Here is a 22,409-nt window from a genome sequence, read left to right as displayed (position 1 = left end):
TAGTGTAGATGATTACTTCTTGGATTAATTCTGAATTCAGAAAGGATCTTTATGACACCTTTATGTTTACTCAGAGACATTCAAATCAGCATTGAAAAAAGGCGCAAGTTTAAGTTTGTTCCACCTGAGAGTCTGACCACAAGTTAGAGACCACTATGATGACACACCAAATGATGACCACCAATCAGAGACCACTATGATGACACACCAAATGATGACCACCAATCAGAGACCACTATGATGACACACCAAATGATGACCACCAATCAGAGACCACTATGATGACACACCAAATGATGACCACCAATCAGAGACCACTATGATGACACACCAAATGATGACCACCAATCAGAGACCACACCAAATGATGACCACCAATCAGAGACCACTATGATGACACACCAAATGATGACCACCAATCAGAGACCACTATGATGACACACCAAATGATGACCACCAGTCAGAGACCACTATGATGACACACCAAATGATGACCACCAATCAGAGACCACTATGATGACACACCAAATGATGACCACCAGTCAGAGACCACTATGATGACATACCAAACTTTTGACTGGTACTGTATATTTTTTTAAATATATTTTCCTACTTTATTATTTTCCCCTATTGGATTAATTGGCCCCTAATTGGATTAAACTAATGGACAACAATACTTAGGCTTCTACTTCCTGCTCATATAGTGAGGGGAAAAAAGTATTTGATCCCCTGCTGATTTTGTACGTTTGCCCTCTGACAAATAAATTATCAGTCTATAATTTTAATGGTAGGTTTATTTGAACAGTGAGAGACAGAATAACAACAATAAAAATCCAGAAAAAGGCATGTCAAAAATGTTATAAATTGATTTTGCATTTTAATGAGGGAAATAAGTATTTGACCCCCTCTGCAAAACATGACTTAGTACTTGGTGGCAAAACCCTTGTTGGCAATCACAGAGGTCAGACGTTTCTTGTAGTTGGCCACCAGGTTTGGACACATCTCAGGAGGGATTTTGTTGTTATTCTGTTTCTCACTGTTCAAATAAACCTACCATTTAAATTACAGACTGATAATTTCTTTGTCAGTGGGCAAACGTACAAAATCAGCAGGGGATCAAATACTTTTTCCCCTCACTGTACATACTTTATACATTTTACTGACAGTATATTTTTTAGTGTTCAACCATTGTTCCCTCTCATCACTGAGCTAATTTCAGGCTGAGCACAAACTTGAATGTTGTGAAAATTCTGTACAACTTCCAGCGAGCGTTTACTGTGAACACTGAGGCTGTACCCACTTTCAGTTACAGTTTTAACAGTGGCCCAGTAGGCTACTGTGGCTATTTGATCATAATGTAGGCCTACCAGAGTGGCCTACCATCAAAAACTATGGAGAAAATGCATCCCATAATATTTTAACATGGAAATAGCTGTTCTGTCATTCAGCCTACAGTAGCAGCCAATGTGTGGTGTTCAATGTAGGCCTACATTCCATGAGACTTTCTGATAAAAACATGCAGGGCTTGACATTAACATGTTTATCCACTTGTCCTTCAGATAAGGAGGGGACTGAAAATGTTGTTGTGTTGTTTGATGCAAGAAACAACTTTACAAAATAAAATGCATTATTATTCCCATACCATTATTACAGAGAATCAGACAAATCATGCTACCCTCTGCCTATTGGCTACTTAGCTTATGCAAGCCTGTCTCAAAATACAACACTGCCCCTTTAAGACAAAAAAAAAAGCTCTTTACCTGACTGGCTTTTCAAAGATGTCTAGAAATATACACGTTTTGTGCTCTTATAGGAAGCAATCACTCCCCCATTGGACTATAAATGATCTATAACTGGGCTAATAACTCATTAACTAGCAAAGGATATGAACTAAATGTGGACACGTGGCTACATGCAGCTCTCGCTTTGATCTCAAAACAAGCGCATCTACTCACCACCGCTCATACTGTAAACACAGTCCAGTTCAAAGTAAATGGCACAGATCCATATATGTCAATGGTCTATTTGCATATAGGCCTACTGCAGCTCTGATTGGTTATGCCGCACCGGTCTGTGTAGAGTGCGGGCTGAGTCATGCTTAAATGCATTCTGCCTAGAATAAAATATCTTGCATGGTTAGTTTTATTTCGGTATGTTGCATTGAAAGTGGCTAATGTTGCCATTGATTCGATCACAGTTGCCACAGTAAAGGGAAACGTTGATAGTGTTAACTAACAGGAAAACTCTAGAACGTTGAGTGAAGTTCAATCTCCTGCTTCTCTCTGTGGGCTGATATTCTTCTGCACTCTGCACAGTGGTCTCAGGGCTACTGCAAGTCCGTGCAGGCCCTCAACCCCTTCCATCTATCTCTGAAGACCATCCAGTTTTGATTTCTAGCTCCCATATATTTTCCCACTGTGCTGTGATGTTTCACAAAAGTTCTGAACCTTTCTTCTCATAGTTTCTACAGATTGTAAATTAAAATATAAATATTTTTGCTAAGAGTATTATAATATTGATCAATTGACTGTGACTTTTCAAATCACCTAGCAGTGCTATTTCCAGAGTTACTTGCAGTTAGCTCCAGGTAAATGTTGGGATTCTTCAGCCATTCCTGAACCTGCGACCAAAAACAAGCTACATATGGACAGTACCAAAATAAATGATTCTGTCTCTTCGCAGCAAAAAATCTGCAGAGCTGGGATGGGGTTGTATCCCCCATATATATATAACATTATATTGGTTGCAATAATTTTGTATACTATTTAAATTGAGAAACTCAAAGTTTTGAATCCGGCGTCGTTTTGTGTATCAGTTCATAAACCATGTACTATAAATTAGATATGGATAGGCCATGCATTACACTGTATTAACTATATGGTCCTCTGTAGCTCAATTGGTAGAGCAATGGCATATTGTTTTATTATTATTATTATTATTATTATTATTATTATTATTATTATTATATTATTATATACTATACATTTGATGGGGATCTAACTTTTATTATATTAAGTGCTTCTTTTGACAAAAGAGTGCTTCATAAAAATAAAAACAACTTTTTACAATGTTGAAGGGGTTTTGATTTGAGGAATTTGATGTGAAATGTATTGTATAATATTAAAGTGCTTATTTTAACATCTGTTTACATTATTTGACTGTACTCTGGAATTCAAAATGGCTTCGCAAGACTTCTCAACTACATTAAACATGTTAGTTGTTATTGGTGAACTGGATTAGTTCACATAAAAACAATCATAATTTCATCCCTCTAAACGAATGGCATATTTCATTCCATGATTGTGATCGAACTGACTACAGTCTGTTCCCAGAAAGTCTTGATTTGACCTGTAGGTGGCAGTATGGGACAACTAAAGGAACTCCTACAGGGACAATGCGTCATCAACCAAGTATCATTCATTACATATCAAGAGAGAGAGAAGAGGGAGAGAGGGAGAGAGAGAGAGAGAGAGAGAGAGGGAGAGGGAGAGAGAGAGAGAGAGGGAGAGAGAGAGAGAGAAGAGGAAGAGAAGAGGGAGAGAGAGAGAGGGAGAGAGAGAGAAGAGGGAGAGGAAGAGAGAAGAGGGAGAGAAGAGGGAGAGAGAAGCGGGAGAGAGAGAGAAGAGGGGGAGAGAAGAGGGAGAGAGAGAAGAGAGAGAGGCAGAGAGAGAGAGAGAGAGAGAAGAGGGAGAGGAAGAGAGAAGAGGAAGAGAAGAGGGAGAGAGAGAGAGAGAGAGGGAGAGAGAGGGAGAGAGAAGAGGGAGAGAGAAGAGGGAGAGAGAGAGAAGAGGGGGAGAGAAGAGGGAGAGAGAGAGAAGAGGGGGAGAGAGAGAGGAGAGAGAAGAGGGAGAGGAAGAGAGAAGAGGGAGAGAAGAGGGAGAGAGAAGAGGGAGAGAGAGAGAAGAGGGGGAGAGAAGAGGGAGAGAGAGAAGAGAGAGAGGCAGAGAGAGAGAGAAGAGGGAGAGGAAGAGAGAAGAGGAAGAGAAGAGGAAGAGAAGAGGGAGAGAGAGAGAGAGAGAGAGAGAGAGAGAGAGAGAGAGAGAAGAGGGAGAGAAGAGGGAGAGAGAAGAGGGAGAGAGAGAGAAGAGAGACAGAGAGAGAGACAGAGAGAGAGAGAGAGACAGAGAGACAGAGAGAGAGAGACAGAGAGAGAGAGAGAGAGAGAGAGAGAGAGAGAGAGAGAGAGAGAGAGACAGAGAGAGAGAGAGAGAGGAGAGAGAGAGGAGAGAGAGAGAAGCAGCAAGGGTTATAGACACTTCACTGTGCAGCACCAGTGACTGAAGACTACATAAAACAGGAGACAAAAATACTGTCTGAAAAATATTTTTAATTGAGATTTCTCCTCATGTTATCAAAAACCTTGTTAATTGAGATCTTTCCTCATGTTATCAAAACCCTTTTTAATTTAGATATCTCCTCATGTTATCAAAAACCTCCAGAAGCTCATTTAACAAAAAGCTTAAAACAGCTTATTCCATGTAAACAGCATTAACACAACAAGTGTATGCAAAACACTGTGGGTCCATACTTACGAACTCTGAATTAACCCTCTGCTTAAACCTTTTAAAACTATGCTAGCTGTTAGCTTTTCCCATAGGAAAACATGTCACAATTAGAAGCCTTGCTACCACGAGGCGCACACGCAATACGGTCAACTCAGAGTTCGTAAGTATGGACCCTGTACCTTTAAGGAATCTACCACAAAACCAGAACACAGTAAAAGACAACAAAATGACAGTCTCTCAGGGGTTGGTTGGTTTCTGAAGCTCGAAGCGTTCTCTAAATGTCCGCTCTTTTGTCTCAGTATTCTGTCTTCACCAAAAGGCCACAGACTTCATCCCAAATGGCACCCTTTTCCCTACATAGTGAACTACTTTTGAACAGGGCCCATAGTCTAGTCGTGGAATAAAAAGCTATTTCAATGGAGATTCTCCAATGAGCATGTATTTTGGTCACTAGTGCACTACGTATGAAATAGGTTCCCATTTAGGCCACAGACAGAGAGGGGACAGTCCTGTGACGTCATGACATTCAAGGTCAGTTGAGGAGTCAGTCCACCAGTAGAGCTCCAGGGAAAGTGAAGAACAAGAAATCACTTTAGTTCTCTCTCTCTGTGTCTCTCTCTCTCTCTCTCTGTGTCTCTCTCTCTCTCTCTGTGTCTCTCTCTCTCTCTCTGTGTGTCTCTCTCTCTCTCTCTCTCTCTCTCACTTCATGGCTGGTAGATGGGGGGTCTCCTCCCATCCTCTCCTCTCCTCTCCTCTCTCTCACTAGCTGGGGTCTGATGGTTTGTTCAGTTCCACCTTCACTCCTTTCTCTCCAGCTCCTGGAAACACACACACAGAGACAGACACACAGAGAGACAGACAGACACACAGAGAGACAGACAGACAGACACACAGAGAGAGACACAGAGAGTCAGATTTAGAGTAGAGGACTGACAGTGAGATGATTCTCCTAGTAGGTTTGTGGAAAGGTGTTTAACAGCCACCTGTCCCTTTTAATATCCGGGCATCGGCACACATTTCCGCAAATAAACGGCTGTTTAAAATAAAACACTGGGTCTAAATAAATTGTTTACCAGGTTACCATGGACACATTATGATATTTCCTCGGTCGTGTGCATTAAAAATCCTGTCATCGTTACTAGCCATGGCGCCACCAAAAAGAAAACACAACATCAAATTCATGGTGCTGAAGCGCAAAATCAGGGTGTATGATACGCAGCCTAGTCTCTGTAATGTATATACTGGTCATACTGGTCACAAACAGTGTGGTAGTCTTTTCAACATTTTATTGAGCAGAAGCTGTGTACATTAAGGAAATAGAAGCCTGGCTCTAATAGAAGCCTGTCTCTAATAGAAGCCTGTCGTGTTCAGTGATTGAAGTAAATAAAACGCCTGGGCTATTAATTCAAGTTTTACGGTATATACAGCGACATCCTCATAGTAAGAGGTTTACCTGTTAGGTATTTCTTTTTAGCCCTGGCTCGTTCATCAGCATCAAAATACCACACTGTGATGGCATACCTGGACAGAGAGGAGGAGGCAGGGAGAGACCATAGATCAGAGACAAGAGTTCTGGACAGGTGGGACAGATGGGACAGGTGGGACAGGTGGGGGTGTGTTATAAGCTGTTTGCGAGTTGAGAGTGGCTGAGGGTTGAGCATGTGTTATAAGATTATTTATAAAAGGTGTGTTATAAGATGATTTATAAAGGTGTGTTATTAGAGGAGTTAAAGGTGTGTTAAAGGTATATTATTTTACATTTTTACATTTTAGTCATTTAGCAGACCCTCTTATCCAGAGCGACTTACAGTTGGTGAGTGCATACATTTTCATACTATAAGATGTTATAACGGTGGGTTATAAGATGTTATAAAGGTGTTAAGATGTGTTATAAAGTGTGTTATAATATGAGCGATGAAGTCGTATCATAAGATGTGTTATACGAGTGTGTTATGAGATGTGTTATAAACGTGTGTTATGAGATGAGTTATAAAGGTGTGTTATAAGGAGGCTTGAGAGTTTCTGTTCTGGACAGGTTAATGGACAGGTTAATGGACAGGTGTTCTATGTCGCTGACCAGGTAAGGTACCGACCTAGTAGCGTGGGCCGGCTGGACCTCATGTGGGTTCCGTCTGTCTGACCAGAAGAACAGCAACCGGTCAAACTTAGGCTCGATGTCGGCAAACTGAGCTTTACCCTCTGGGAAGATACGCAGAACACCCCCATGTTCCTGGAAAAACAAATCAGTCAGTCAATCAGAATATCCCCATGTTCCTAGAATAGAACCAAATAATATATGCAGAGATGTGAGAACAGACCACGACAATAGAACGAGAGATAACAGATGTATCTAATACTCTGCTGTAGCTATTTAAGAAAGAAATGGGTTTGACAAAAAGGTCAACAGACCAATCATAGCAGCATTGAAAGCAACAACTGTTTGACAGGATGTGAAGGCCCATTTTAAAGAGCATATGGCTGAATCGGTTACAAACATGGAACTAGTTCCACCTTCTGGGTTTACGTTCCAAATGGCACCCTATTCCCTTTAGAATGAACTACTTTTCGCCAAGGCCCGTTAGGCTCTGGTCAAAAGTAGTGACTGTATAGGGAATGGGGTGCAATTTGGGACACACTCCAAGTCAAGGAGGGCTAAGGGAGGAGAGCTGTGGATAGGAAGCGGCCTGGTAACGGTATTTCCTGCTGAGCAAAGGGAAAGAATAATCTAACAGGAAAATAGTTCTGCTGGGAACCCGGAGACACTCAGAGCCAAGAAACATATCGGTGATCAACCTTTCACATCTACGATATGATAGGCCCCTATCTTCACACGCATGTTAATCATACGTCATGATAGGCTGATCTCTACACACGTTAATACTACGATATGATAGGCTGATCTCTACACACGTTAATACTACGATATGATAGGCTGCTCTCCTCACACATCTAGAGATCAAGAAACAACAGACACCACAGACTACAAACTAGAGATCCAGAAACACCAGAGACACCACAGACTACAAACTAGAGATCCAGAAACACCACAGACTACAAACTAGAGATCCAGAAACACCACAGACTACAAACTAGAGATCCAGAAACACCACAGACTACAAACTAGAGATCAAGAAACACCACAGACTACAAACTAGAGATCCAGAAACACCACAGACTACAAACTAGAGATCCAGAAACACCACTGACTACAAACTAGAGATCCAGAAACACCACAGACTACAAACTAGAGATCCAGAAACACCACAGACTACAAACTAGAGATCCAGAAACACCACTGACTACAAATTAGAGATCCAGAAACACCACAGACTACAAACTAGAGATCCAGAAACACCACTGACTACAAACTAAAGATCCAGAAACACCACAGACTAAACTAGAGATCCAGAAACACCACAGACTACAAACTAAAGATCCAGAAACACCACAGACTGCAAACTAAAGATCCAGGAACACCACAGACTACAAACTAAAGATCCAGAAACACCAGAGACTACAAACTAGAGATCCAGAAACACCACAGACTGCAAACTAAAGATCCAGGAACACCACAGACTACAAACTAAAGATCCAGAAACACCAGAGACTACAAACTAGAGATCCAGAAACACCACAGACTACAAACTAGAGATCCAGAAACACCACAGACTACAAACTAAAGATCCAGAAACACCAGAGACTACAAACTAGAGATCCAGAAACACCACAGACTACAAACTAGAGATCCAGAAACACCACAGACTACAAACTAGAGATCCAGAAACACCACAGACTACAAACTAGAGATCCAGAAACACCACTGACTACAAACTAGAGATCCAGAAACACCACAGACTACAGACTAGAGATCCAGAAACACCACAGACTACAAACTAGAGATCCAGAAACACCACTGACTACAAACTAGAGATCCAGAAACACCACAGACTACAAACTAGAGATCCAGAAACACCACTGACTACAAACTAGAGATCCAGAAACACCACAGACTACAAACTAGAGATCCAGAAACACCACTGACTACAAACTAGAGATCCAGAAACACCACTGACTACAAACTAAAGATCCAGAAACACCACAGACTAAACTAGAGATCCAGAAACACCACAGACTACAAACTAAAGATCCAGAAACACCAAAGACTGCAAACTAAAGATCCAGGAACACCACAGACTACAAACTAAAGATCCAGAAACACCAGAGACTACAAACTAGAGATCCAGAAACACCACAGACTACAAACTAGAGATCCAGAAACACCACTGACTACAAACTAAAGATCCAGAAACACCACCGACTAAACTAGAGATCCAGAAACACCACAGACTACAAACTAAAGATCCAGAAACACCACAGACTGCAAACTAAAGATCCAGAAACACCACAGACTACAAACTAAAGATCCAGAAACACCACAGACTACAAACTAGAGATCCAGAAACACCACAGACTGCAAACTAAAGATCCAGGAACACCACAGACTACAAACTAAAGATCCAGAAACACCAGAGACTACAAACTAGAGATCCAGAAACACCACAGACTACAAACTAGAGATCCAGAAACACCACTGACTACAAACTAAAGATCCAGAAACACCACTGACTAAACTAGAGATCCAGAAACACCACAGACTACAAACTAAAGATCCAGAAACACCACAGACTGCAAACTAAAGATCCAGAAACACCACAGACTACAAACTAGAGATCCAGAAACACCACAGACTACAAACTAGAGATCCAGAAACACCACAGACTACAAACTAGAGATCCAGAAACACCACAGACTACAAACTAGAGATCCAGAAACACCACAGACTACAAACTAGAGATCCAGAAACACCACTGACTACAAACTAGAGATCCAGAAACACCACAGACTACAAACTAGAGATCCAGAAACACCACAGACTACAAACTAGAGATCCAGAAACACCACTGACTACAAATTAGAGATCCAGAAACACCACAGACTACAAACTAGAGATCCAGAAACACCACAGACTAAACTAGAGATCCAGAAACACCACAGACTACAAACTAGAGATCCAGAAACACCACAGACTACAAACTAGAGATCCAGAAACACCACTGACTACAAATTAGAGATCCAGAAACACCACAGACTACAAACTAAAGATCCAGAAACACAACAGACTAAACTAGAGATCCAGAAACACCACAGACTACAAACTAAAGATCCAGAAACACCACAGACTGCAAACTAAAGATCCAGGAACACCACAGACTACAAACTAAAGATCCAGAAACACCAGAGACTACAAACTAGAGATCCAGAAACACCACAGACTACAAACTAGAGATCCAGAAACACCACATACTACAAACTAGAGATCCAGAAACACCACTGACTACAAACTAGAGATCCAGAAACACCACAGACGACAGACTAGAGATCCAGAAACACCACAGACTACAAACTAGAGATCCAGAAACACCACTGACTACAAACTAGAGATCCAGAAACACCACTGACTACAAACTAGAGATCCAGAAACACCACTGACTACAAACTAAAGATCCAGAAACACCACCGACTAAACTAGAGATCCAGAAACACCACAGACTACAAACTAAAGATCCAGAAACACCACAGACTGCAAACTAAAGATCCAGAAACACCACAGACTACAAACTAAAGATCCAGAAACACCACAGACTACAAACTAGAGATCCAGAAACACCACAGACTACAAACTAGAGATCCAGAAACACCACAGACTACAAACTAAAAGATCCAGAAACACCACAGACTACAAACTAAAGATCCAGAAACACCACAGACTACAAACTAGAGATCCAGAAACACCACAGACTACAAACTAAAAGATCCAGAAACACCACAAACTACAAACTAGAGATCCAGAAACACCACAGACTACAAACTAGAGATCCAGAAACACCACTGACTACAAACTAAAGATCCAGAAACACCACAGACTAAACTAGAGATCCAGAAACACCACAGACTACAAACTAAAGATCCAGAAACACCACAGACTAAACTAGAGATCCAGAAACACCACAGACTACAAACTAAAGATCCAGAAACACCACAGACTAAACTAGAGACCCAGAAACACCACTGACTACAAACTAAAGATCCAGAAACACCACAGACTAAACTAGAGATCCAGAAACACCACAGACTACAAACTAAAGATCCAGAAACACCACAGACTGCAAACTAAAGATCCAGAAACACCACAGACTACAAACTAAAGATCCAGAAACACCACAGACTACAAACTAGAGATTCAGAAACACCACAGACTACAAACTAGAGATCCAGAAACACCACAGACTACAAACTAAAAGATCCAGAAACACCACAGACTACAAACTAGAGATCCAGAAACACCACAGACTACAAACTAGAGATCCAGAAACACCAGAGACACCACAGACTAAACTAGAGATCCAGAAACACCACTGACTACAAACTAAAGATCCAGAAACACCACAGACTAAACTAGAGATCCAGAAACACCACAGACTACAAACTAAAGATCCAGAAACACCACAGACTGCAAACTAAAGATCCAGAAACACCACAGACTACAAACTAGAGATCCAGAAACACCACTGACTACAAACTAAAGATCCAGAAACACCACAGACTAAAGTAGAGATCCAGAAACACCACAGACTACAAACTAAAGATCCAGAAACACCACAGACTGCAAACTAAAGATCCAGAAACACCACACGCTACAAACTAAAGATCCAGAAACACCAGACACTACAAACTAGAGATCCAGAAACACCACAGACTACAAACTAGAGATCCAGAAACACCACAGACTACAAACTAGAGATCCAGAAACACCACAGACTACAAACTAGAGATCCAGAAACACCACTGACTACAAACTAGAGATCCAGAAACACCACAGACTACAGACTAGAGATCCAGAAACACCACAGACTACAAACTAGAGATCCAGAAACACCACTGACTACAAACTAGAGATCCAGAAACACCACAGACTACAAACTAGAGATCCAGAAACACCACTGACTACAAAATAAAGATCCAGAAACACCACCGACTAAACTAGAGATCCAGAAACACCACAGACTACAAACTAAAGATCCAGAAACACCACAGACTGCAAACTAAAGATCCAGAAACACCACAGACTACAAACTAAAGATCCAGAAACACCACAGACTACAAACTAGAGATCCAGAAACACCACAGACTACAAACTAGAGATCCAGAAACACCACAGACTACAAACTAGGGATCCAGAAACACCACAGACTACAGACTAGAGATCCAGAAACACCACAGACTACAAACTAGAGATCCAGAAACACCACTGACTACAAACTAGAGATCCAGAAACACCACAGACTACAAACTAGAGATCCAGAAACACCACTGACTACAAACTAAAGATCCAGAAACACCACCGACTAAAGTAGAGATCCAGAAACACCACAGACTACAAACTAAAGATCCAGAAACACCACAGACTGCAAACTAAAGATCCAGAAACACCACAGACTACAAACTAAAGATCCAGAAACACCACAGACTACAAACTAGAGATCCAGAAACACCACAGACTACAAACTAGAGATCTAGAAACACCACAGACTACAAACTAAAAGATCCAGAAACAACACAGACTACAAACTAAAGATCCAGAAACACCACAGACTACAAACTAGAGATCCAGAAACACCACAGACTACAAACTAAAAGATCCAGAAACACCACAAACTACAAACTAGAGATCCAGAAACACCACAGACTACAAACTAGAGATCCAGAAACACCACAGACTACAAACTAAAGATCCAGAAACACCACAGACTGCAAACTAAAGATCCAGAAACACCACAGACTACAAACTAAAGATCCAGAAACACCACAGACTACAAACTAGAGATTCAAAAACACCACAGACTACAAACTAGAGATCCAGAAACACCACAGACTACAAACTAAAAGATCCAGAAACACCACAGACTACAAACTAGAGATCCAGAAACACCACAGACTACAAACTAGAGATCCAGAAACACCAGAGACACCACAGACTAAACTAGAGATCCAGAAACACCACTGACTACAAACTAAAGATCCAGAAACACCACAGACTAAACTAGAGATCCAGAAACACCACAGACTACAAACTAAAGATCCAGAAACACCACAGACTGCAAACTAAATATCCAGAAACACCACAGACTACAAACTAGAGATCCAGAAACACCACTGACTACAAACTAAAGATCCAGAAACACCACAGACTAAAGTAGAGATCCAGAAACACCACAGACTACAAACTAAAGATCCAGAAACACCACAGACTGCAAACTAAAGATCCAGAAACACCACACGCTACAAACTAAAGATCCAGAAACACCAGACACTACAAACTAGAGATCCAGAAACACCACAGACTACAAACTAGAGATCCAGAAACACCACAGACTACAAACTAGAGATCCAGAAACACCACAGACTACAAACTAGAGATCCAGAAACACCACTGACTACAAACTAGAGATCCAGAAACACCACAGACTACAGACTAGAGATCCAGAAACACCACAGACTACAAACTAGAGATCCAGAAACACCACTGACTACAAACTAGAGATCCAGAAACACCACAGACTACAAACTAGAGATCCAGAAACACCACTGACTACAAACTAAAGATCCAGAAACACCACCGACTAAACTAGAGATCCAGAAACACCACAGACTACAAACTAAAGATCCAGAAACACCACAGACTGCAAACTAAAGATCCAGAAACACCACAGACTACAAACTAAAGATCCAGAAACACCACAGACTACAAACTAGAGATCCAGAAACACCACAGACTACAAACTAGAGATCCAGAAACACCACAGACTACAAACTAGAGATCCAGAAACACCACAGACTACAAACTAGAGATCCAGAAACACCACTGACTACAAACTAGAGATCCAGAAACACCACAGACTACAAACTAAAGATCCAGAAACACCACAGACTGCAAACTGAAGATCCAGAAACACCACAGACTACAAACTAAAGATCCAGAAACACCACAGACTAAACTAGAGATCCAGAAACACCACAGACTACAAACTAAAGATCCAGAAACACCACAGACTAAACTAGAGATCCAGAAACACCACTGACTACAAACTAAAGATCCAGAAACACCACAGACTAAACTAGAGATACAGAAACACCACTGACTACAAACTAAAGATCCAGAAACACCACAGACTAAACTAGAGATCCAGAAACACCACAGACTACAAACTAAAGATCCAGAAACACCACAGACTGCAAACTAAAGATCCAGAAACACCACAGACTACAAACTAAAGATCCAGAAACACCACAGACTACAAACTAAAAGATCCAGAAACACCACAGACTACAAACTAGAGATTCAGAAACACCACAGACTACAAACTAAAAGATCCAGAAACACCACAGACTACAAACTAGGGATCCAGAAACACCACAGACTACAAACTAGAGATCCAGAAACACCAGAGACACCACAGACTAAACTAGAGATCCAGAAACACCACTGACTACAAACTAAAGATCCAGAAACACCACAGACTAAACTAGAGATCCAGAAACACCAGAGACTACAAACTAGAGATTCAGAAACACCACAGACTACAAACTAAAAGATCCAGAAACACCACAGACTACAAACTAGGGATCCAGAAACACCACAGACTACAAACTAGAGATCCAGAAACACCAGAGACACCACAGACTAAACTAGAGATCCAGAAACACCACTGACTACAAACTAAAGATCCAGAAACACCACAGACTAAACTAGAGATCCAGAAACACCACAGACTACAAACTAAAGATCCAGAAACACCACAGACTGCAAACTAAAGATCCAGAAACACCACAGACTACAAACTAGAGATCCAGAAACACCAGAGACACCACAGACAACAAACTAGAGATCCAGAGACACTAAAGACTACAAACTAGAGATCCAGAAACACCACAGACTAAACTAGAGATCCAGAAACACCACATACTAAACTAGAGATCCAGAAACACCACAGACTAAACTAGAGATCCAGAAACACCAAACACACCACATACTACAAACTACAGTTCAAGAAACACCAGAGACAACACAGACTACAAACTAGAGATCCAGAAACACCACTGACTACAAACTAGAGATCCACAGACACCAAATACACCACAGACTACAAACTAGAGATCCAGAAACACCAGACACCACAGACTACAAACAAGAGATCCAGAAACACTAAATACACCACAGACTACAAACTAGAGATCCATAAACACCAAATACACCACAGACTACAAACTAGAGATCCATAAACACCAAAGACACCACAGACTACAACCTAGAGACCCAGAAACAAAACATACTACAAGCTAGAGATCCAGAAACACCACAGACCACAAACAAGAGATCCAGACACACCACATACTACAAACCAGAGATCCAGAGCCACCAGAGACACCACAGACTACAAACTAGAGATCCAGAAACACCACAGACTACAAACTAGAGATCCAGAAACACCAGAGACACCACAGACTACAAACTAGAGATCCAGAAACACCAAAGACTACAAACTAGAGATCCAGAGACACCACAGTCTACAAACTAGAGATCCAGATACACCACAGACTAAACTAGAGATCCAGAAACACCATAGACACCAAAGACTACAAACTAGAGATCCAGAAACACCACTGACTACAAACTAGAGATCCACAGACACCAAATACACCACATACTACAAACTAGAGATCCAGAAACACCATAGACACCAGTCTACAAACTATAGATCCAGAAACACCAAATACACCAGACTACAAACTAGAGATCCAGAAACACCAAATACACCACAGACTACAATCTAGAGTTCAAGAAACACCAGAGACACCACAGACTACAAACTAGAGATCCAGAAACACCACAGACTACAAACTAGAGATCCAGAAACACCACAGACTACAAATTAAAGATCCAGAAACACAACAGACTACAAACTAGAGATCCAGAAACACCAGAGACACCACAGACTACAAACTAGAGATCCAGAAACACCACAGACTACAAACTAGAGATCCAGAAACACCACAGACTACAAACTAAAGATCCAGAAACACAACAGACTACAAACTAGAGATCCAGAAACACCAGAGACACCACAGACTATAAACTACAGATCCAGAGACACCACAGACTACAAACTAGAGATCCAGAAACACCACAGACTAAACTAGAGATCCAGAAACACCACAGACTAAACTAGAGATCCAGAAACACCACAGACTAAACTAGAGATCCAGAAACACCAAACACACCACATACTACAAACTAGAGTTCAAGAAACACCAGAGACAACACAGACTACAAACTAGAGATCCATAAACACCACAGACTACAAACTAGAGATCCAGAAACACCACTGACTACAAACTAGAGATCCACAGACACCAAATACACCACAGACTACAAACTAGAGATCCAGAAACACCACAGACACCACAGACTACAAACTAGAGATCCAGAAACACCAGAGACACCACAGACTACAAACTAGAGATCCAGAAACACTAAATACACCACAGACTACAAACTAGAGATCCAGAAACACCACAGACACCACAGACTACAAACTAGAGATCCAGAAACAAAACATACTACAAGCTAGAGATCCAGAAACACCACAGACACCACAGACCACAAACCACAAACTAGAGATCCAGACACACCACATACTACAAACCAGAGATCCAGAGCCACCAGAGACACCAAAGACTACAAAGTAGAGATCCAGAAACACCACAGACACCACAGACTACAAACTAGAGATCCAGAAACACCACAGACTACAAACTAGAGATCCAGAAACACCACAGACTACAAACTAGAGATCCAGAGACACCAGAGACACCACAGACTACAAACTAGAGATCCAGAAACACCACAGACTAAACTAGAGACCCAGAAACACCAAACACACCACATACTACAAACTAGAGTTCAAGAAACACCAGAGACAACACAGACTACAAACTAGAGATCCATAAACACCACAGACTACAAACTAGATATCCAGAAACACCACTGACTACAAACTAGAGATCCACAGACACCAGAGACACAACAGACTACAAACTAGAGATCCAGAAACACCATAGACACTAGACTACAAACTAGAGATCCAGAAACACCAAATACACCACAGACTACAAACTAGAGATCCAGAAACACCACAGACACCACAGACTACAAACTAGAGATCCAGAAACACCAGAGACACCACAGACTACAAACAAAAGATCCAGAAACACCAAATACACCAAAGACTACAAACTAGAGATCCAGAAACACCAAATACACCACAGACTACAAACTAGACATCCAGAAACACCACAGACTACAAACTAAAGATCCAGAAACACCAGAGACATCACAGACTACAAACTAGAGATCCAGAAACACCACAGACTACAAACTAGAGATCCAGAAACACCACAGACTACAAACTAGAGATCCAGAAACACCACAGACTACAAACTAGAGATCCAGAAACACCACAGACTACAAACTAGAGATCCAGAAACACCACTGACTACAAACTAGAGATCCAGAAACACCACAGACTACAGACTAGAGATCCAGAAACACCACAGACTACAAACTAGAGATCCAGAAACACCACTGACTACAAACTAGAGATCCAGAAACACCACAGACTACAAACTAAAGATCCAGAAACACCACAGACTGCAAACTAAAGATCCAGAAACACCACAGACTACAAACTAAAGATCCAGAAACACCACAGACTACAAACTAGAGATCCAGAAACACCACAGACTACAAACTAGAGATCCAGAAACACCACAGACTACAAACTAAAAGATCCAGAAACACCAAAGACTACAAACTAAAGATCCAGAAACACCACAGACTACAAACTAGAGATCCAGAAACACCACAGACTACAAACTAAAAGATCCAGAAACACCACAAACTACAAACTAGAGATCCAGAAACACCACAGACTACAAACTAGAGATCCAGAAACACCACTGACTACAAACTAAAGATCCAGAAACACCACAGACTAAACTAGAGATCCAGAAACACCACAGACTACAAACTAAAGATCCAGAAACACCACAGACTAAACTAGAGATCCAGAAACACCACAGACTACAAACTAAAGATCCAGAAACACCACAGACTAAACTAGAGACCCAGAAACACCACTGACTACAAACTAAAGATCCAGAAACACCACAGACTAAACTAGAGATCCAGAAACACCACTGACTACAAACTAAAGATCCAGAAACACCACAGACTAAACTAGAGATCCAGAAACACCACAGAATACAAACTAAAGATCCAGAAACACCACAGACTGCAAACTAAAGATCCAGAAACACCACAGACTACAAACTAAAGATCCAGAAACACCACAGACTACAAACTAGAGATTCAGAAACACCACAGACTACAAACTAGAGATCCAGAAACACCACAGACTACAAACTAAAAGATCCAGAAACACCACAGACTACAAACTAGAGATCCAGAAACACCACAGACTACAAACTAGAGATCCAGAAACACCAGAGACACCACAGACTAAACTAGAGATCCAGAAACACCACTGACTACAAACTAAAGATCCAGAAACACCACAGACTAAACTAGAGATCCAGAAACACCACAGACTACAAACTAAAGATCCAGAAACACCACAGACTGCAAACTAAAGATCCAGAAACACCACAGACTACAAACTAGAGATCCAGAAACACCACTGACTACAAACTAAAGATCCAGAAACACCACAGACTAAAGTAGAGATCCAGAAACACCACAGACTACAAACTAAAGATCCAGAAACACCACAGACTAAACTAGAGATCCAGAAACACCACAGACTACAAACTAAAGATCCAGAAACACCACAGACTGCAAACTAAAGATCCAGAAACACCACAGACTACAAACTAAAGATCCAGAAACACCAGAGACTACAAACTAGAGATCCAGAAACACCACAGACTACAAACTAGAGATCCAGAAACACCACAGACTACAAACTAGAGATCCAGAAACACCACAGACTACAAACTAGAGATCCAGAAACACCACAGACTACAAACTAGAGATCCAGAAACACCACAGACTACAGACTAGAGATCCAGAAACACCACAGACTACAAACTAGAGATCCAGAAACACCACTGACTACAAACTAGAGATCCAGAAACACCACAGACTACAAACTAGAGATCCAGAAACACCACAGACTACAAACTAGAGATCCAGAAACACCACTGACTACAAACTAAAGATCCAGAAACACCACCGACTAAACTAGAGATCCAGAAACACCACAGACTACAAACTAAAGATCCAGAAACACCACAGACTGCAAACTAAAGATCCAGAAACACCAAACACACCACATACTACAAACTAGAGTTCAAGAAACACCAGAGACAACACAGACTACAAACTAGAGATCCATAAACACCACAGACTACAAACTAGAGATCCAGAAACACCACTGACTACAAACTAGAGATCCACAGACACCAAATACACCACAGACTACAAACTAGAGATCCAGAAACACCACAGACACCACAGACTACAAACTAGAGATCCAGAAACACCAGAGACACCACAGACTACAAACTAGAGATCCAGAAACACTAAATACACCACAGACTACAAACTAGAGATCCAGAAACACCACAGACACCACAGACTACAAACTAGAGATCCAGAAACAAAACATACTACAAGCTAGAGATCCAGAAACACCACAGACACCACAGACCACAAACCACAAACTAGAGATCCAGACACACCACATACTACAAACCAGAGATCCAGAGCCACCAGAGACACCAAAGACTACAAAGTAGAGATCCAGAAACACCACAGACACCACAGACTACAAACTAGAGATCCAGAAACACCACAGACTACAAACTAGAGATCCAGAAACACCACAGACTACAAACTAGAGATCCAGAGACACCAGAGACACCACAGACTACAAACTAGAGATCCAGAAACACCACAGACTAAACTAGAGACCCAGAAACACCAAACACACCACATACTACAAACTAGAGTTCAAGAAACACCAGAGACAACACAGACTACAAACTAGAGATCCATAAACACCACAGACTACAAACTAGATATCCAGAAACACCACTGACTACAAACTAGAGATCCACAGACACCAGAGACACAACAGACTACAAACTAGAGATCCAGAAACACCATAGACACTAGACTACAAACTAGAGATCCAGAAACACCAAATACACCACAGACTACAAACTAGAGATCCAGAAACACCACAGACACCACAGACTACAAACTAGAGATCCAGAAACACCAGAGACACCACAGACTACAAACAAAAGATCCAGAAACACCAAATACACCAAAGACTACAAACTAGAGATCCAGAAACACCAAATACACCACAGACTACAAACTAGACATCCAGAAACACCACAGACTACAAACTAAAGATCCAGAAACACCAGAGACATCACAGACTACAAACTAGAGATCCAGAAACACCACAGACTACAAACTAGAGATCCAGAAACACCACAGACTACAAACTAGAGATCCAGAAACACCACAGACTACAAACTAGAGATCCAGAAACACCACAGACTACAAACTAGAGATCCAGAAACACCACTGACTACAAACTAGAGATCCAGAAACACCACAGACTACAGACTAGAGATCCAGAAACACCACAGACTACAAACTAGAGATCCAGAAACACCACTGACTACAAACTAGAGATCCAGAAACACCACAGACTACAAACTAAAGATCCAGAAACACCACAGACTGCAAACTAAAGATCCAGAAACACCACAGACTACAAACTAAAGATCCAGAAACACCACAGACTACAAACTAGAGATCCAGAAACACCACAGACTACAAACTAGAGATCCAGAAACACCACAGACTACAAACTAAAAGATCCAGAAACACCAAAGACTACAAACTAAAGATCCAGAAACACCACAGACTACAAACTAGAGATCCAGAAACACCACAGACTACAAACTAAAAGATCCAGAAACACCACAAACTACAAACTAGAGATCCAGAAACACCACAGACTACAAACTAGAGATCCAGAAACACCACTGACTACAAACTAAAGATCCAGAAACACCACAGACTAAACTAGAGATCCAGAAACACCACAGACTACAAACTAAAGATCCAGAAACACCACAGACTAAACTAGAGATCCAGAAACACCACAGACTACAAACTAAAGATCCAGAAACACCACAGACTAAACTAGAGACCCAGAAACACCACTGACTACAAACTAAAGATCCAGAAACACCACAGACTAAACTAGAGATCCAGAAACACCACTGACTACAAACTAAAGATCCAGAAACACCACAGACTAAACTAGAGATCCAGAAACACCACAGAATACAAACTAAAGATCCAGAAACACCACAGACTGCAAACTAAAGATCCAGAAACACCACAGACTACAAACTAAAGATCCAGAAACACCACAGACTACAAACTAGAGATTCAGAAACACCACAGACTACAAACTAGAGATCCAGAAACACCACAGACTACAAACTAAAAGATCCAGAAACACCACAGACTACAAACTAGAGATCCAGAAACACCACAGACTACAAACTAGAGATCCAGAAACACCAGAGACACCACAGACTAAACTAGAGATCCAGAAACACCACTGACTACAAACTAAAGATCCAGAAACACCACAGACTAAACTAGAGATCCAGAAACACCACAGACTACAAACTAAAGATCCAGAAACACCACAGACTGCAAACTAAAGATCCAGAAACACCACAGACTACAAACTAGAGATCCAGAAACACCACTGACTACAAACTAAAGATCCAGAAACACCACAGACTAAAGTAGAGATCCAGAAACACCACAGACTACAAACTAAAGATCCAGAAACACCACAGACTAAACTAGAGATCCAGAAACACCACAGACTACAAACTAAAGATCCAGAAACACCACAGACTGCAAACTAAAGATCCAGAAACACCACAGACTACAAACTAAAGATCCAGAAACACCAGAGACTACAAACTAGAGATCCAGAAACACCACAGACTACAAACTAGAGATCCAGAAACACCACAGACTACAAACTAGAGATCCAGAAACACCACAGACTACAAACTAGAGATCCAGAAACACCACAGACTACAAACTAGAGATCCAGAAACACCACAGACTACAGACTAGAGATCCAGAAACACCACAGACTACAAACTAGAGATCCAGAAACACCACTGACTACAAACTAGAGATCCAGAAACACCACAGACTACAAACTAGAGATCCAGAAACACCACAGACTACAAACTAGAGATCCAGAAACACCACTGACTACAAACTAAAGATCCAGAAACACCACCGACTAAACTAGAGATCCAGAAACACCACAGACTACAAACTAAAGATCCAGAAACACCACAGACTGCAAACTAAAGATCCAGAAACACCACAGACTACAAACTAAAGATCCAGAAACACCACAGACTACAAACTAGAGATCCAGAAACACCACAGACTACAAACTAGAGATCCAGAAACACCACAGACTACAAACTAAAGATCCAGAAACACAACAGACTACAAACTAGAGATCCAGAAACACCAGAGACACCACAGACTATAAACTACAGATCCAGAGACACCACAGACTACAAACTAGAGATCCAGAAACACCACAGACTAAACTAGAGATCCAGAAACAC

At 41.2% G+C, this 22,409-nt stretch overlaps 1 protein-coding gene across 1 annotated transcript in view; it reads right to left on the bottom strand.

Annotated features, from left to right (window-relative positions):
- Positions 1-4,330: 4,330 nt before the first annotated feature.
- The window catches only part of LOC311118538 (egl nine homolog 1-like), a 115,569-nt gene continuing 97,490 nt past the window's right edge, over positions 4,331-22,409 (bottom strand). The window contains exons 2-4 of the mRNA XM_084193330.1: positions 6,599-6,735; positions 5,959-6,026; positions 4,331-5,323 (exon numbers count right to left, since the gene is read on the bottom strand). Coding sequence (XP_084049456.1) covers positions 5,268-5,323; positions 5,959-6,026; positions 6,599-6,735 — 261 coding nt within the window. The 3' untranslated portion in view covers positions 4,331-5,267. The remainder of the gene's footprint in view (positions 5,324-5,958; positions 6,027-6,598; positions 6,736-22,409) is intronic.

The sequence above is a fragment of the Coregonus lavaretus genome (assembly GCF_964263955.1).
Source record: "Coregonus lavaretus genome assembly, contig: HAP1_SCAFFOLD_390, whole genome shotgun sequence".
Taxonomy (NCBI): Eukaryota; Metazoa; Chordata; class Actinopteri; order Salmoniformes; family Salmonidae; genus Coregonus; species Coregonus lavaretus.
Note: the sequence above shows the minus strand (reverse complement) of the source record. Positions and strands in the feature narration are given on the sequence as shown.